General features: G+C 51.6%; 1 protein-coding gene across 2 annotated transcripts in view; it reads right to left on the reverse strand.

Moving 5' to 3' along the window:
• Window positions 1-1,710: 1,710 nt before the first annotated feature.
• The window catches only part of AP2M1 (adaptor related protein complex 2 subunit mu 1), a 42,043-nt gene continuing 28,995 nt past the window's right edge, over window positions 1,711-14,758 (reverse strand). For both annotated transcript variants that reach the window (XM_075938119.1, XM_006138455.3), the window contains 7 exons: window positions 9,240-9,375; window positions 8,962-9,103; window positions 6,236-6,355; window positions 5,523-5,658; window positions 3,519-3,616; window positions 3,211-3,322; window positions 1,711-2,836 (listed from right to left, as the gene is read on the reverse strand). In XM_075938119.1, the coding sequence (XP_075794234.1) occupies window positions 2,702-2,836; window positions 3,211-3,322; window positions 3,519-3,616; window positions 5,523-5,658; window positions 6,236-6,355; window positions 8,962-9,103; window positions 9,240-9,375 (879 nt within the window). In that variant the 3' untranslated portion in view covers window positions 1,711-2,701. The remainder of the gene's footprint in view (window positions 2,837-3,210; window positions 3,323-3,518; window positions 3,617-5,522; window positions 5,659-6,235; window positions 6,356-8,961; window positions 9,104-9,239; window positions 9,376-14,758) is intronic.

Here is a 14,758-nt window from a genome sequence, read left to right on the forward strand (position 1 = left end):
AAGCCTGAGAGCCATCGATAGCAAGGACAGCAGAGGGAAACTGCTGTAGTTTATGCTCTGCCATACAACCAACAAGTTCCTTGGGCCTTGTAATGAATGAGAACCAAAGCTGCTTAAGTCCGGCCATGAAGATAGCCACTAAACTGCTGCGTCCTGCCCCCTGCAACTGCCAAGGAAGGATACTCCTGCAGAAGGCAGACTTCCCTCCCTGCCAACAGCAATCAGTCTGTTCCCAGGGAAAGAGAATCATCCCATTCCGATGCCACCCCCAGGAGCTTCCCATTTCCTGTTGGCAACATTTGTGTCATTGCAAGGCCCCCGGCGCACTTCTTGGGGAGCTGCAGATGGGATGAGGAAGGGGGGGAAGGGAAGGAGAAGAGGACTTGTGTTCAGATCCTTTGAGTCATCATCTGGACACGGAACACGGAGCCAAGCTCAATGCAGTTGTCAGTTCTAAGGTAGCACCTGCAGTCTGCATGCAGTACCCTGGCTTTGTATTAGGGAGCACAGTACAGGCTGCTGTGGTAACGCTCTCCCCCCAAAGAAGGGGAGCTGGAAACAGGACAGAGCTCATTGCAACGAGGACTTGGGTATAAGACACAGACTACTTCCCTGCATGTGAGCAGAGCTTTTGGGAGCCGCTGCCCCACAGGAACAGGTAGCTGAGGCAGGGTCGGAATTACATTTCTAGATCTGGACCTGCAATTGCAGAACTGTGGCTCTGAGCAAGGCTCCACCTCTCACCCCACTGCTACCGACAGGATGCACAGGTCAGGTCTCGAACTGGTCTTCATAGCTCAGACATGACTGTTTAAGGATAAACCTCACAGGTGCCTATGTGAGTCTGCAGACACCCTTACCTGGGAGCACAAGGGAATCCGCTTCCCCAGTCATCTCAGTGCAGAAAAACCAACCTTAGCCAATGCAACCGCCCCTGAGTCCCAGACTGCTGGTTCCCCTGCTACATCGCTCAAGCCTTGCAGAGACTGGCAGGGTCAATCACTCCCTGCCAGAACACAGGCTTGGTTCTGCCTCCTGGGCCCTGTGCAGGGCCACGACCCCTAGGAAAGGATCTTTACTTTCCCACAAAGTCTGCGCTTCACAGCTAAGTAATGAGCACAGGACTGCAGTACTGGCCACCCGGGTCACTAAGCTAGGCCTCTTAAGTCCAGGTGAAGCTGCTGCAGAATCCAGGGCCCTTCTGGGATAAGACCAGGCTATGTGGGCCTCAAGTGTGAGTAGCTGCCAGAACCAGTGAAAGGTCCCAGCCTGAAAGTTGCCACTAAAGCTCCATCCATGACCCCCTAAAGACTTGGGAGTTCTGCCCATTTATTACTGGAGCACAGTGTTGCCACAGGCTGCCCTAGAAAGTCACTTCAGAAGGCAGAGGTCTACCTAAGGTAGCAGGGTTACTGGCTACTGCAGCTGCAAACCCATCCTCTGCCCCTCCCAGCTGCAGAGGGCTGCATTAGGAGAGCTCTGTTAGAACCCAAAGGGAAGCCAGAGGAGTGGTGCTGCCAAGCAAGAGCTGTTCGGTTCCCCCCCCCCCCCCCGCCGCCGCCTTTACCTACCCCAACCCAGCCAACTTGCAAGCTATTAGGTTAACAGGAGTGCAGATATGTCCAGCAATAAGGCAGCATGTACAGGCCATGGCCTGTCCCCCAGCTCAGCTCCTTCAGGGCCCCCGCAACAGCAGCTCTCTCAGCCTCCTCTGTTCTATGTACTTTATTAGGGTTAGAACTGGACAAATCACAAAGTGTACAAAATGGAGACCACACTATTAGAAGCAGAGGATTGTGGGTTGCAGCAGCATTTCTATAGACCCAGAAGCATTTGATAGAAGAGTGGGAAAAAGACGGTTAGGCAGGGTTGGGGCTCTTACCAGCCCACCCTGTTTCAGATTGCCACAGAGAGATCCTGTAGTTCACATCCTGGGTAGCACAAGGATGATCTGTGTCCACACCTGCTGGGATGGAAGAGGAGTTTCCAATCCACTGGAGGGCAAACTGCTCAAACCAGCATTAGGTGGGGTAAGTGCTGCAAGGACCTAGTAGGGGCTTTGAAATGCTGTGCCACCCACACACACCAGCAAGAGTCTTAAACCCTCATCCTTTTTGGTCATAAAACCTTCCCATGACAGGACAATACTGAAGACTTTGCAAGGAGGGAAAAAAGGGGGGGAGAGGAGAAGGTGGTAAGCTCACTGGACTAGGCACCTCAGACCGCACAGCAACATCTACCACAACAGCAATAGCTAGTACAGGAGCCAGGTTAGCGTCAACTCTGATTTGTCCAGTCTATGGTTTTCAGGGCTACTCTACAAGTACAGATGCACAAGAACTTCAAAAATACTAGGATATGATGGAAGTAGTGAGACACCAACAGAAGAGTTTAATGGTGGATGTTCCCTAGAACCATCCCAGGAGGATGGTGGTTAGACTAGTCCCTCCCCACCCTGGGACAGGAAGCAGGAGGCTAGCTAGGCTCCCCCTGTGCATGGTCAGGTTCTCAACTTCAGCTGCCAATCTGGTAGTAATGGAAATCATAGACAGGAGAGAGTTCGTTCCTGAAGTGAGCCACAGGGTCTAACTTCCAATCCGTGTGCAGAGGGGGCCAGACAGATGCTCTCTTTGTGTACTTGAAGACCAAGGAGACTGGGAGGGCGGCTGAGGAAGAGACGGAACCCGCCAGCCTCTTGGGGCTAGCACCGGGTCTCGTAGATACCGCTCCTGCCGATGTACCTCACCCATTTGATCACATCATGGTCACTGTAGTTCAGCTTTGGCTCAAAGACTTTCAGGTAACGCACCTTCAGCCCAGAGGGTGCAAACGGGACCTGTTGGGAGAAGGAACAGCCAATGGAATGAGTATAAGCATAGCATTTGGGAACACTGCCGACACCTAATCATGGGATGCAATATTGTGAGCCTGGCACAGACCTAGTTCTAGGCCCAGTTCTCCCACAAACTAGGTGTGGTAAAAACCAGAGGGTACCTGAGAAAGGAACAGGAAAGGCACGTGTGGAGGAAGTGCCTTGTGGATGCATCACAACTACATAGGGAACATGTTGCTGCAATTAGCAGCAGAGGCCTCCTCCCAGCCTGAGCTACACAGCTTCCAAGATAGAGAGGTTTCTCCCAGCAGGACAAGTGGCAGCTGCCAAGTGTGCCTAAGGCTAGGTCTGTCTGAGGAAGGGTGCAGTCATCCTACCTCAAAGTTCATGGAGATTGGCGGCCGAGCCCATTTCTTCTTGTCATTGGTGGGCAGCAGTTCAATCTCTGCGCTAATCTGAGATTCCTTCATTCCAGCCATACGCTTAATTCTAGTGAGAGAAAAGGCCAGACAGGTCAGAAACCTGCTGGAGATTCCACCTCTTCTCATGGAAAGAGGTCTGGCCTACAGCACACAGGGTGCTGCAAGCTCCAAGCACCCAGCAGAGATGCTGAGACACTCTTGATTGGCACAGAAGTGTGGCTACCCCCCATGCAGGCAGTGCCCAAGCTGCCCTGCTCACTTACTTCCACACGATGGCATTCTCACTGGCCTTGTACTTCGCCTTCCCTTTCATACAAATGACCTGCACTCCACTGGTGTTGAGGGGAGTTGGGATTCGAACCTGAAAGACAGTCAGTGAGCAGGGGCAGGAAGAACTGTGCTTGGGGTTAAGGTGAAGTATCTCTAGGCAGCTTAACCATGACTAGGCAGCTTGTCCTGTATCTCCTGACTAGGGCCCCAGACTCACAACCGAGCTGCAATTGCTGAAACACTAGACAGTGCTCTAGGAATTAGAGCACAAGACCCTACCCAGGAGAAAGAAACCCTAGGGTAGGGGTGAGTAATTTTTTGGTGATGGTGGTGGGGGGAGTGGGGGCACTCCAAGATTTTGGAAAGTGGTCAAGGGCAGCACTTTTCTGTGGAGCAGGTGCAGGGTCTAGGATGGAAGCTGGGTACAGAAGAGCACATGGGGTAAGGGACTGGGGTGCAGGAGACTGTTTGGGTGAAGGAGGGGGTTGTGATCTGGGGGAGGGGAGTGCAGAGGGCTTGGATGATGACCTGGGGAAGGGAGTTGGGGTGCAAGAGGGGCAGGGGTGCCAGAGGCAGGCTCTGGCTGGAAGTGCTTACCTAAGCATCTCCTGACCTGCAGAAACCCCATGGCAGATTGGGCTCCCCTGCCTGCTGCAGCCCCAGACTACTTGAACATACCAGCTGTTCCCTCCACAGTACTCAACTCCAGGTGTGGGGTAGGGAGGGAGGAAGGGAAGAGGTTTGCCTTACTTCCCCAATCCTGGTTTCTCAGCTCTGATTGGCTGGAAACATCCAGCCAATAGGAGCTGAGAGAATGGCTGAAGTCAGTTTTTATTGGCTGGTTGTTTCTGGCCAATAGGAGCTGACCATTTGGCTGTGGCTAGGAGACCAAAGTTCTCCTACTCCCGGCAGAGCAGCAAAACATAGGGACTGCAGTGCCTGAGGATTCTGGCATGATGGATCCGGCCGCTTGGTGAGCCGGATCTGGCCCCTGGGCTGTATTTTGCCCGGCCCTACCCTAGGGCAGGGAGAGTTTTAACTCCCCTGTAGCCACAACTGTTAGCTGGTGCTACAAGACCCATGTGAAGAGCAGCCTTTTCCCTTTAATTCAGATCTGAATCAGGAAGCATTGGAGAGCTGGGGGGCTGTCCAGCAGGTGTTACCCTTCCTGAGGGCTGCTTGTAAACCCCACTGCAGAGTTGTCCTCCTCATGCATACAAGTTTGCATCGAGCCCAACAGGTTTACATTAGGTATGCCATGAAAGCCTGGATGAGGTGGTCAGTACTGCACTGCAGTATTATGCTCCCTCTGGCCAGGGCCGGCCCGAGCCCTTTGGTGCCCCGGGCTCAGGCGCGCGGCGCTGCCCCCGAGCACATGGCACATGCGCAGGCCCAGCCACAGCTGCTGGTGCACCGGTCGGGGCCCGCCCTCGGGGAGCATGGCACACGTGCTGCCCAGCCCGGCCCAGCCACCGCTGCTGGTGCGCATGCTCCGGGCTATGCAGGGCGCTGCTGGCTGGTGTTGTGGGCGCAGTGCTGGGGGCATGGTGCCTGATGGCAGCTGTAAGCGCCCCACTGGTTGGCACCCCAGGCAGCTGCCCGGCTCACCCATGCCTCAGTCTGGCCCTGCCTCTGGGAACAGCAGGCTCTGCTGCTGCACATCTGTACCTGGGCTGGTCACCTATGAGGGCAGCGAGCAATGGTGCAGCTCAGCCCACTGGTCAGGTGAGAGGAGTACAAGCTTTAGCCATGCCTGGAATCTCAGCGCACAGCAGCTGGAGAGATGCCCAGAAAAGCACAGCGTGAGCCCAGATCCCAGAGAACCATCCCCACATGGGAGGTGCAGCTTTTCAGGCTCATTGCGCTCAGCTCAGCAGCAATAAGGAGGACCAACATTGAGCCTTTCTGGGAGTTAAGACTTCACCTACCAGAGCACGGAGGGTCCCAGCCAAGCCCCCTCTCTGCAAGGTACAAAACCAGACAGGGCTGCGTCTTACCTCTATCTTCTGAGCCAGCAGGGAGGGTTTGAAGTTAGATTTGATCACCACTTTCACTTCTAGCTTAGTGCGGCCCACCTCTCGCACCAGGGGGATGACACGGAAGGGCAGGATGATGTCCTTGGTGGTTCGGTATCTGCAGGGATAGGAACAGCAGGTCAATAAGCCCTACAAAAGGGCAGACTCCCATACAACTGCCAATGGCAGCTGCTCTCCCCAAGATAGGAGAGCAACCATGCACTAGGGTAAACTCAGACTGCTGGATGGCACCACAATTTATCAAGAGCACTCAAGTGAGCCACTCCACAAGCAGTATGAGGAAGGCTGGCTGATGGGTCAAGTAGAGGACTAGGAATCTGGATTGCTGCAATCTGTTCCTGGCTCAAGCCAGTCACAAACCAAGCTTCACGTGCTAGGAAACAGGGCTGCACCCTGCAGATCAGTGATCTGTTTGCACTGCTGTGGAGTTGGCTCAGATGACCCTGGGCTTCAGCCCTTGACTTCTGCGCCATCTGTAAAACAGGGAGCTGAACAATATCCTCCCAAGGCTCAGTTTGTTGGATCTATACCCAAGCCCACTGAAGGGGAGGGAGGGATCAAAATGGGCCAGCTACTAGTGTTCAAGGAACTTGAGAGCTGCTGGAAGCCTACAACATAGAGGGAGGCTTATAGCCGTGAGGGAGGCCAATGCTCTGCTTTCCCAGTGGCCATACCTCATTAGCTCAAACTCCCCATCAGGAGGGATGAAGCTGATGCTCCTCTCAGAGTCGAACTTGCTGAGCCGCACACACTGGTGGAAAGTGCAGTCGTCGATGGCGATCGATTGTTTGCCACTATAGAACAAGACAGAGTTAAAGGGCAATTGGCAGTCCCCTAGAACGGTGTGGGGCACGTGAGTTCTGCGCAGGCTGCGTTTTGCAGTGAGTAGTCTACGTGAGCACTTCGCCATCACGGGTGTACCAAGGAAGTGAGGGAGCAAGGGGAGGGAGAAGAGATTCAGGTGACACAGGCCTGCCAGCTCAGACACTTTCCTGGTCTCAGTGGAAAAAAAAAAACTCAAGTCACCACAGACCTTCAGGACACTAAGTGAGAAATGTGAACCGAGGCCTAGGTGGAGTATGCCCTAGGGTCCAATGCTGGAGTCCATCCTGTCAACATTGCTTCACTGGGCAATGGGAAACTCAGCCAGCCCCACCCAAATGGGTCCCCCAGCAGTGAAGCCTGAGGGGAAGGCAAGTGTTATGTGCAGGAAAATGCTATTCCACTCTGAACTTGGTATCTCTTCTCAAATCTCCAGCTTGTGAAGTTTGAGTCATTGGGCCTGTTTCTATGCACCTAACCCCTCCTCGTTGTCCTTCACATGCCCAACTTGTGCTGGCTGGATCAATGCTTCCCTGCCATGGGTCTTAAGCTCAGGAATTGAGTTTCTAGCACTGCACCTGTAGAAGCCAGACAGATGCTGCTCCTGGAATGAGCAACTAGGTCCCAACGCTCTGAAAATCCTCATTATAGCTTCTGAGGATATAAGGGGCACTTGGCAATCTCAAAAGCTCTAAGGGCAGACATGAGAGGAAGAGTCAAAGGTGACAGGGAAGGGAACCCAGAGTGCAGGAGTCTGGCAGCTGAGGGGCCTCCATGGTCAGTGGGAGAGTTGTATAAGTACAAGCAGACTGGGAAGCAGTTTGCTCCTCATTTATGATTCATCTGTATCCTGAAGTAGCTAATTGATGGCGGCTACAAGGACAGATTCCAGTTTGATTGGTCACTGCTCCCCTATACACAGTCTTTGTAATGCAGCCTTGACATTGGCCTCTTCAGTGGGGATTGCCAACTGCTTCCTCTTATAAGAAGCTCAAGGCCCTTCTTCTGTGTATGGTAGAGAGACGCTCCCATAGGAGGTCCTGGTGACCTCCCATGTACCTATGGAAAGTCTTCACTGCTGGACTAGCCAAACCAGGAAAATCCTGAGGAGAATGAGGGAGAGACTGGGACTTGGGAGACTGGCTAGACTAAAGTTTGGCAAAGCTGGAACCATTGTGCCTTAAACCTGCATATACTGGAGCCTGGAAAACAGTTCCCACCATAGGGCACTTCAGGACCAGAATTCACTGTTCCTGCTGCCACAGCCAGAGATGGCTCAGTTTGACTGTTGCAATGGGGAGTTCCCCTGCTTGGAGGGGCAGCTTTACAGTTGGCAAGCCTGCTCTGAAGACTCCCACCACATCTCCCCGCTTAAGCTCCTCTATTGCTCAGAAGTGCTAATAAAGAGATGGCTGCTAGTGCTGAGAGCAGTAGTCCCTCACCTAGGGCCAGATGGGGCTTTGCTTGGTCACCTCCAATGTAACTCCTGGACAGAGGTGATTAAAGGGGTCAGTGAAGGGCTACTTCTTGGCTTGTTCTGAAGGAGAAGCAGGTAGCAGCTCAGCCACAGGAGCCATTGGGGAAGTGTCTGAGGTCTGAGTCACATGCACAGTCACGCCAAGCAAGAGACAGGGATGGGGAGCAGAGTGTGTGCACACAGCAAAAGCAGATTATCTACCTTCCCAATTCACTGGGGTCAGCAGAAAACAAGAGAAAAAAGGTAACCAGTGGTTAGTGGGAGGACAGAGTGGCTTGGTGTCCGCACTCCCGGTCCGATTCAGCATTCTTGTCTCAAGCAGAGAGACTGAGGAGCACAAGCCTATCTATACAGCACGAGAGCAACAGAACTGACTTAGTCCTTGGTGCCACAAGGTTCACCAGGGCAGGAGGGTGAGGAGCTTCCAGCTCCCACATCATCTGCCTTTGCTTGACCCCGCCCTGAGACCGTTTTAACATCAAGTGATCACTGCATGTTAGTCTAACTGGTCATTCTCAGAGCCAGAAGGTCAGTGATCTGGCTGCAATGCAATCATGAAGAGGAGCTTGTGCTCCCTCCTCCATTCTATATGGCCAGAACGGGCTGCTTGAGGATTCTCTGGAGGAAACATCTCCACAAGGGATCCCTACAGGTGACAACTGTAGGAAGGAATCAAAGCCTCCCACAGATCTGACTTCACACTAGCATGTCTGAGTGAGAAGTCAGCCACAGGAGTAGTTGGGTCCCTCCGCAGCCAATCTGGCACAGGCATGACTGGACCTAACAGATGGCAGCTACTCATTCTGATGTCAGTGCCAGGTGTAGAACACAACCAAAGCTTCTGTGCAACTCGCAGCAGATTGTCTTCTTGCTCACCTCAGACCTGGAACTAGATCATTCCCAAGACAGCAAGATTCTCTATGCTGCCGCCTTCAGGACAGCTTGTCCTTTTTAAACCTCTAAACTGTCAATGCAATATATGGAAAGAACTAGTCATCTAGATCTCAGACACCATATAAGAAAGATCTCACACCAGTTTTGATGTAGTAGACAGAGCCTGCCAAGTCCCTGGGGCCTAAGGAGTCCTGCCCGAACACTTACCTTTTCCCTGTTTCATCCGCAGTCCCTTTGCCCTGTTTTTCAATGACGATCTTGTCATTCATGCCAAACTTGCACTCTGGCATTCCACTCAGATAGCTCTTCATCACCACCCTGCCAGAGACGTGGGCACTCAGAACCTGGCCTGGGTGGAGAAAAGCACACTGAATCAGCACTGGGAGGGTAGACTGCTGCCCACAGAATCCCCAGCTCCTGCCCTCTGGGGAGACTGGATTCCACACCCATCCACTGGGACAAGAACCTGCTGCCCTTCCACTTACCCTGTGGTGACATTAACAGATTCACACTCTCCAGCACATCCAGGAAAAGCTCATTCCGACGGTACTTGATCCCTTCACGTCTCCAACCAATCTGACCAGTCACCTGGCTGGTGATCTGAGATTGTTCTTCTTTAGTCTGAAGGAAGATTTTTTTTGGAAACCCGAGATTATGCACAAGACTGAATTCAGCATAGTAGTTTTATAAACAGCTGAATATATAAGACATAAGCAGTCATGAGAACGCATCTCTTGCCTTCATCTGGGGTGCTGTCATGATACCCCATGGGGTATCAATAGCCAAGATAGTATGCAGGGCCCATAAGGGTTTCCTTGCTCTGATTCACACATTTGCTGCTAATCTCTGCCGTTGTAAGGAAGCAAGGACAGACCCCTTTCCATCAGGTTAGGTGGAACATAGACAGACCAAGAATGCAGTTCAGGTTTTACTGAACCATGATGGCTGGTTGCAAGAATAATGCCACCAGGTTAAGGTAACAAGACAGGAGTTTGACATGGTTCTGTGTTTTAGACATGTCAGGTCAGGATCAGCCCTGTTTTCAATGGTTCGCAAGAGGCACCCAAGCATAAGCAAGTTGGGGACAGCCATTCCATGTCATGTTACCTATACATGAAGTCAGTAACAGCTGCTGCTCTTTCATTTAATCCCATTAACTCAGCTGCACCACTAAGAGCATTAAGGATTTGCTACATTTGCCTACCTGGTGCTACAGGCAGGTCCAGTCAGACGCAGAGTGAGAGGAAGCAGATGTATAGCAGCAAGTGTTGCACACACAGAGTTAACAGGCAAGCAGGTCAGTAGCAGGAAAGGGGAGGAAAAAGGAGAGAGGCAGGTTAGGTTCAGGGCTACCTCAGGAGGAGAATGAAGTAGGTTAGCTTGTCACTACCTGGGCAGCTAGTAAGCACACAAGATGAAGGCTATCCTGTAAGCTCAGGCTATGGTGAACTGGAGGGACTATTTTCAGACATGGACCTGTCAAGGCACCACTGAACAGGGGCAAGGCAGGAGCCTGCAGTCTGCTCAGCAGGACAGGCAGAGTGGAGAAACCAGGCCTTGCATAGCAAGACACCCATTGGCACTAGGTCTAGGCTCTGCACTTCCCCAGTGTAAGTCACGGGTGCCTGCCAAGCCTCAGCACAACCACAGAGGGAAAGCAGGAAGGTACTCTACATCTAGGGGGAGACACCTAGTCCTTCCAGGAAAATTACTATGTTTAGGGCAACATCTGCCTCATGTCCCTGTAGCCTCAAGGGGGCAGTATGTGACCTCAGTATTAAGCCTGAAGGGTAGCCATATTCATCTGTAACTGGAAAAAACCCTCAAAGAATGGTCCTGCAGCACTTTAGAGACTAACAAAAAATGTAGATGGTACCATGAGCTTTTGTGAACTGGGCTGTGCCCACAAGAGTTCATGGTACCATCTACATTTGTTAGCCTCTAAAGGTGCTGCAGGACCATTCGTTGACTTCAGTATTGTAAGCTAACAACAGAGACAGCAAGAAGTTTGGTTTTATGCAAAGCTCCTTGTTAATTAGGTTACAGATCTCTGGTTGTGCTCATGTTGCCATTAGACTATTACCTTCCTGTTGAACAAAACAAGATCTTCAGAGCACTGTCCCTAAGCACTTTGCTGAATACCTTGCTGGGTATCCCATGATCTCACCCGGACCCTACTGTCCACCTTCTCATATGTGCATCCTTAAATCCTGTGACTATTTTTGCCAAGCAACTACTTCAATTTTAGGCCTGGGACAAGAATGGGGAGGCTTCAGCAGACAAATCTGCGGGGCTCCAGTTTGTGAAGGCATCTGCTGTGTCAATTTCTGTAAGGCACAAGTCAGTGGAACATGTTCTCAGATCCAAATCATGGTTGATCACATAATCAGAGCCATAGCGCAGGATACTGTCACATGGGGAAGCCACTGGGTGTATGGCTCAACCCACCGCTCAAATGAAAGAATGTTCCTTTGATGGGATTCTAACTGCCCAAGCCACTTGGTGGCTGTTTTTGTCCAGCAGCCAAATGAGGTTAGAGCCCAACTGCCTCCAATGAATAGAGCTGGAGAGGTGGTTAAACCCTGTGAGGTGGACAGCTGCCTTATCCAAAGATATTGGGCACCAAGGCAGCACCACAGCTACTCTAGTCACTACATCCTCTGAATATCATGGTGTGGCAGGATTCTGTTTTGAACATGCTGCTACAGAGATAGGCCCAGCATGCCATCCTCTGTGGGCGCATGTGGAGTGCTAATCAGCCTGCACCCTGGGCTCTGGAATGCAGAGAGGCTTCCAAATCAGAGTGGGGATTGCCAGACATTTTGTAGCTCTAGAATTCCTATAGGTGCACAATGTCCAGAACTTGCTAATAAGTGAGAAGTGAGGGAGAGGCTGATGGGACTTGCAGTAGGAAGTTAAGACACTTTTTGGATTTACCGGGAGAGGGGAGGAGACAGATGCTCTTTTCCTAGAAGTTCCTATTTATAACAGAGGCTAAAGAGATGGCAAACTGGCCCCCCTTTTTCTGCCCAGAAGCAAAGACACTAGGAAAAAAAGATTCTAAAAACGGAGTTTAGTTTCTCATGAAAGAGAGGATGAGCCAAGCTGTAGTGCAAACTTCTGCCAAGGCAGATCAATTCAATTTATACCATGCTGTGTTGTAACGCCAGATCTCCAAAGAAAACAGAATACCCCTTGTGTTGGTACACAAGAGACTGGAAGCAAAGCCACCCAGCACACTGATGCCTGTCATGGAGTTGTGTCACTCTGGAGATCCTTTCCAGAATCCCCAGGGAGCTGTTGAGGGAAGCTGTTAAGCAACAGCTGCTCATACCTACCATTTCTGGGATACATTCACATCCACTTGCTACCAGCTCTTGCAAGGTGGCAATATGCATTTTTGGACACTAGATGAGGTAAGGGGGGGGGTTCAATGTGTTAAAGGAGCCAGAGTTCAAACCTAAGCCAGGCTATTTGGAACTGAAGGTAGCCTTTTCCACACTACAGATAGATTAGAGGCCTAAAACGTCTGTCACAAACAGGGAAAGCAAACTGCTCAGCCTTGCCCTGTATACATGATGCTTTTGCAGGTTTAGTCTCAGTGTTTACATGTTGCAGTCCTTGGAACACAAATTTCTGCATCCAAGCAAAAAAGTTTCCTTGGTTTCATTCAGGATGAAGAGTGCACAATGGTAGGAATGAAATCCCCCAGCAATACGGCAGGACTCCAGCAATACCATCCAAGAACCTCTACAATGCCAGATGTAGACTACAGGCAGTCTCCGACTTACGCGGATCCGACTTATATCGGATCTGCACTTACGAACGGGGCTCTCGCGCCCCGGAGCTCGCAGGCAGCGATCCGCCACCTCGACCTCCAGGGCGAGAAAAGCTGCTCCCGGTGCCCCTGGTCTGCTGGAGACCGTCTCCAGCAGACCAGGGGCACCGGGAGCGAAGCCGCAGCGGGTTCCCGCGCCTCTGAGGCTTTGCCAGAGCAAAGCCTCAGAGGCGCGGCACCCCACTGCCGTTGCAGCTTTGCTCCCCGTGTCCCTGGTCTGCTGGGGGGGGGGGGGGAGGCGCAGCTAGTGTGCCCCCCTCCCCCCCCCCCCACAGACCAGGCTTTTGTTGTGGACCCTGGGGCAGAGCAGCTGGGGCGCTGCCGGTTGGTCCTGCAGCACCGCTCTGGGCACTACTGGACCAACCCGGCAGCACCCCAGCTGCTCTGCCCCAGGCGTCCCCAAGTCAGCCGCTGCTGAAACTGACCAGCGCTGACTACAGGAAGCCCGAGGCAGAGTTGCTCTGCCCCAGGCTTCCTGGAATCAACCGCTGATCAGTTTCAGCAGCAGCTGACTTGGGGACGCTTGGGGTTCTTAAGTTGAATCTGTATGCAAGTCAGAACTGGCGGTCAGTTTCAGCAGCGGCTGAATCTGGATGCCAGTTCCGACTTACATACAGATTCAACTTAAGAACAAACCTACAGTCCCTATCTTGTACGTAACCCAGGGACTGCCTGTATACCATATGCAGTGTTTAAGCAGTTAACCAATTTGAGGGGAGCCCGTCATGGACAGGTGCTGCTCTAATCCAGCCACAGTGGGCCCTGCAGAGCTGGAGCAGCTCCTTGCCTGTACAGGGCATGGAGCTGCTCCAGCCCATTCAGTTAATTGGAACCAGTAAGCATCACCTATGAAGGGTGATGTTAACTGATTAACTTTGCACATCCTTAATAGTGATGGAGTCGGAGCTGAATGTGGCAACTTACTGCCCAACAGCATGAAGATTTGCTAAAAACAGGAATGAAAAACAGTTCAAATATTAAGGAAGGAAGTGATGGAGATGTTAGCTTTAAGTCTTCCTAGGAACTGGAGCCAACTCAGCCAGTTTGAGCAGAGACTGCCGTGCGGGTCAGATTGCAGCAGGCTGAAGTGATCAGCAGTGAGGGTCAGAAGGGAGGAAGTCTGAAAGAGCAGCCTTTCCAGAAATGTCACATCTGGCCCTTGCTACTTCCTGCTGGAGTACAAGTCAGCAGTTTGTGCAAGAGGGAATGGGGGCAGGGCTCTGGGCCGGCCAAGGGGGAGGCCACTGTTGCTAGATTCCTGTTGGTGGTTTTTTTTTTTTTAAATAAAGGAGTGACTGGGAAAGTTAGTTTAGGTGAAGGGACTGCAGCCAGGAAGCTAAAAGCCATAAAACCACAGCAAGGCAGGCTCCCCCATGACACACTGGAGGGTTTGAGCAAAAATAAATGGACTAGATCAATAAGTTTGAGACTGGTTGCTAATGCAGATTGAGGACATCAGACCCCTCCCTTCTTTCAAAGCTGCCTAGGTGGAGCAAGTGAAGAGAAGGGACATCCTTCACTCTGAATTGCATGGTTTTTGCCTCAACTACATTGAGGCTATGTCTACACTACAGAGTTTCCTGGGATACCGGAGGTATACCGAAAAAACCTGCGCCACACCCAAGGAATGTGTCTGCTCTTAGATATTTTTTTTTCCCCCCTGAAGAGCAGATGCACTTTTACCATCCCTGTAAACTTCATTTTACGTGGAAGGGATGTTCCAAAAAAAAAAAAAAAAAAAGGGGGTTTCCAAAAAAAAAAAAAAAAAGGTAGACATAGCCAGAGTATTTCATTGACCTGCTAGAGGAAGGGCCATTTGGAACCCGAGCTGACTGTTCAGCAGTTCCACAGGGTCCAACATGACCTGCAACTGCACTAGAGGCAGAATTCTTTCATCCCACTTGGCCCTTCCGCCTCAGAAGGGACTCAGCTCACCCAGGAAATATGCAGGGTCTGCACAAAGTTCAAACATGCCCAATTCTGAGCTCCACTTCAGGCTGGACAATCCAAAAGTCACTTAACAGCAAGGGGTTACACTGCCCTTCATGGGGATTAAGCTTCCCTCTAACATTTGGCCAGCCTTTTGGGGCACATGAAGGATCGTCTATCAAGTGATAGGAGCAAAGAGGATAAATCAGTGCTACCTAGACTTAAAGTCTTTGGGCC

The sequence above is a fragment of the Pelodiscus sinensis genome, chromosome 10, assembly GCF_049634645.1.
Source record: "Pelodiscus sinensis isolate JC-2024 chromosome 10, ASM4963464v1, whole genome shotgun sequence".
Classification (NCBI taxonomy): domain Eukaryota; kingdom Metazoa; phylum Chordata; order Testudines; family Trionychidae; genus Pelodiscus; species Pelodiscus sinensis.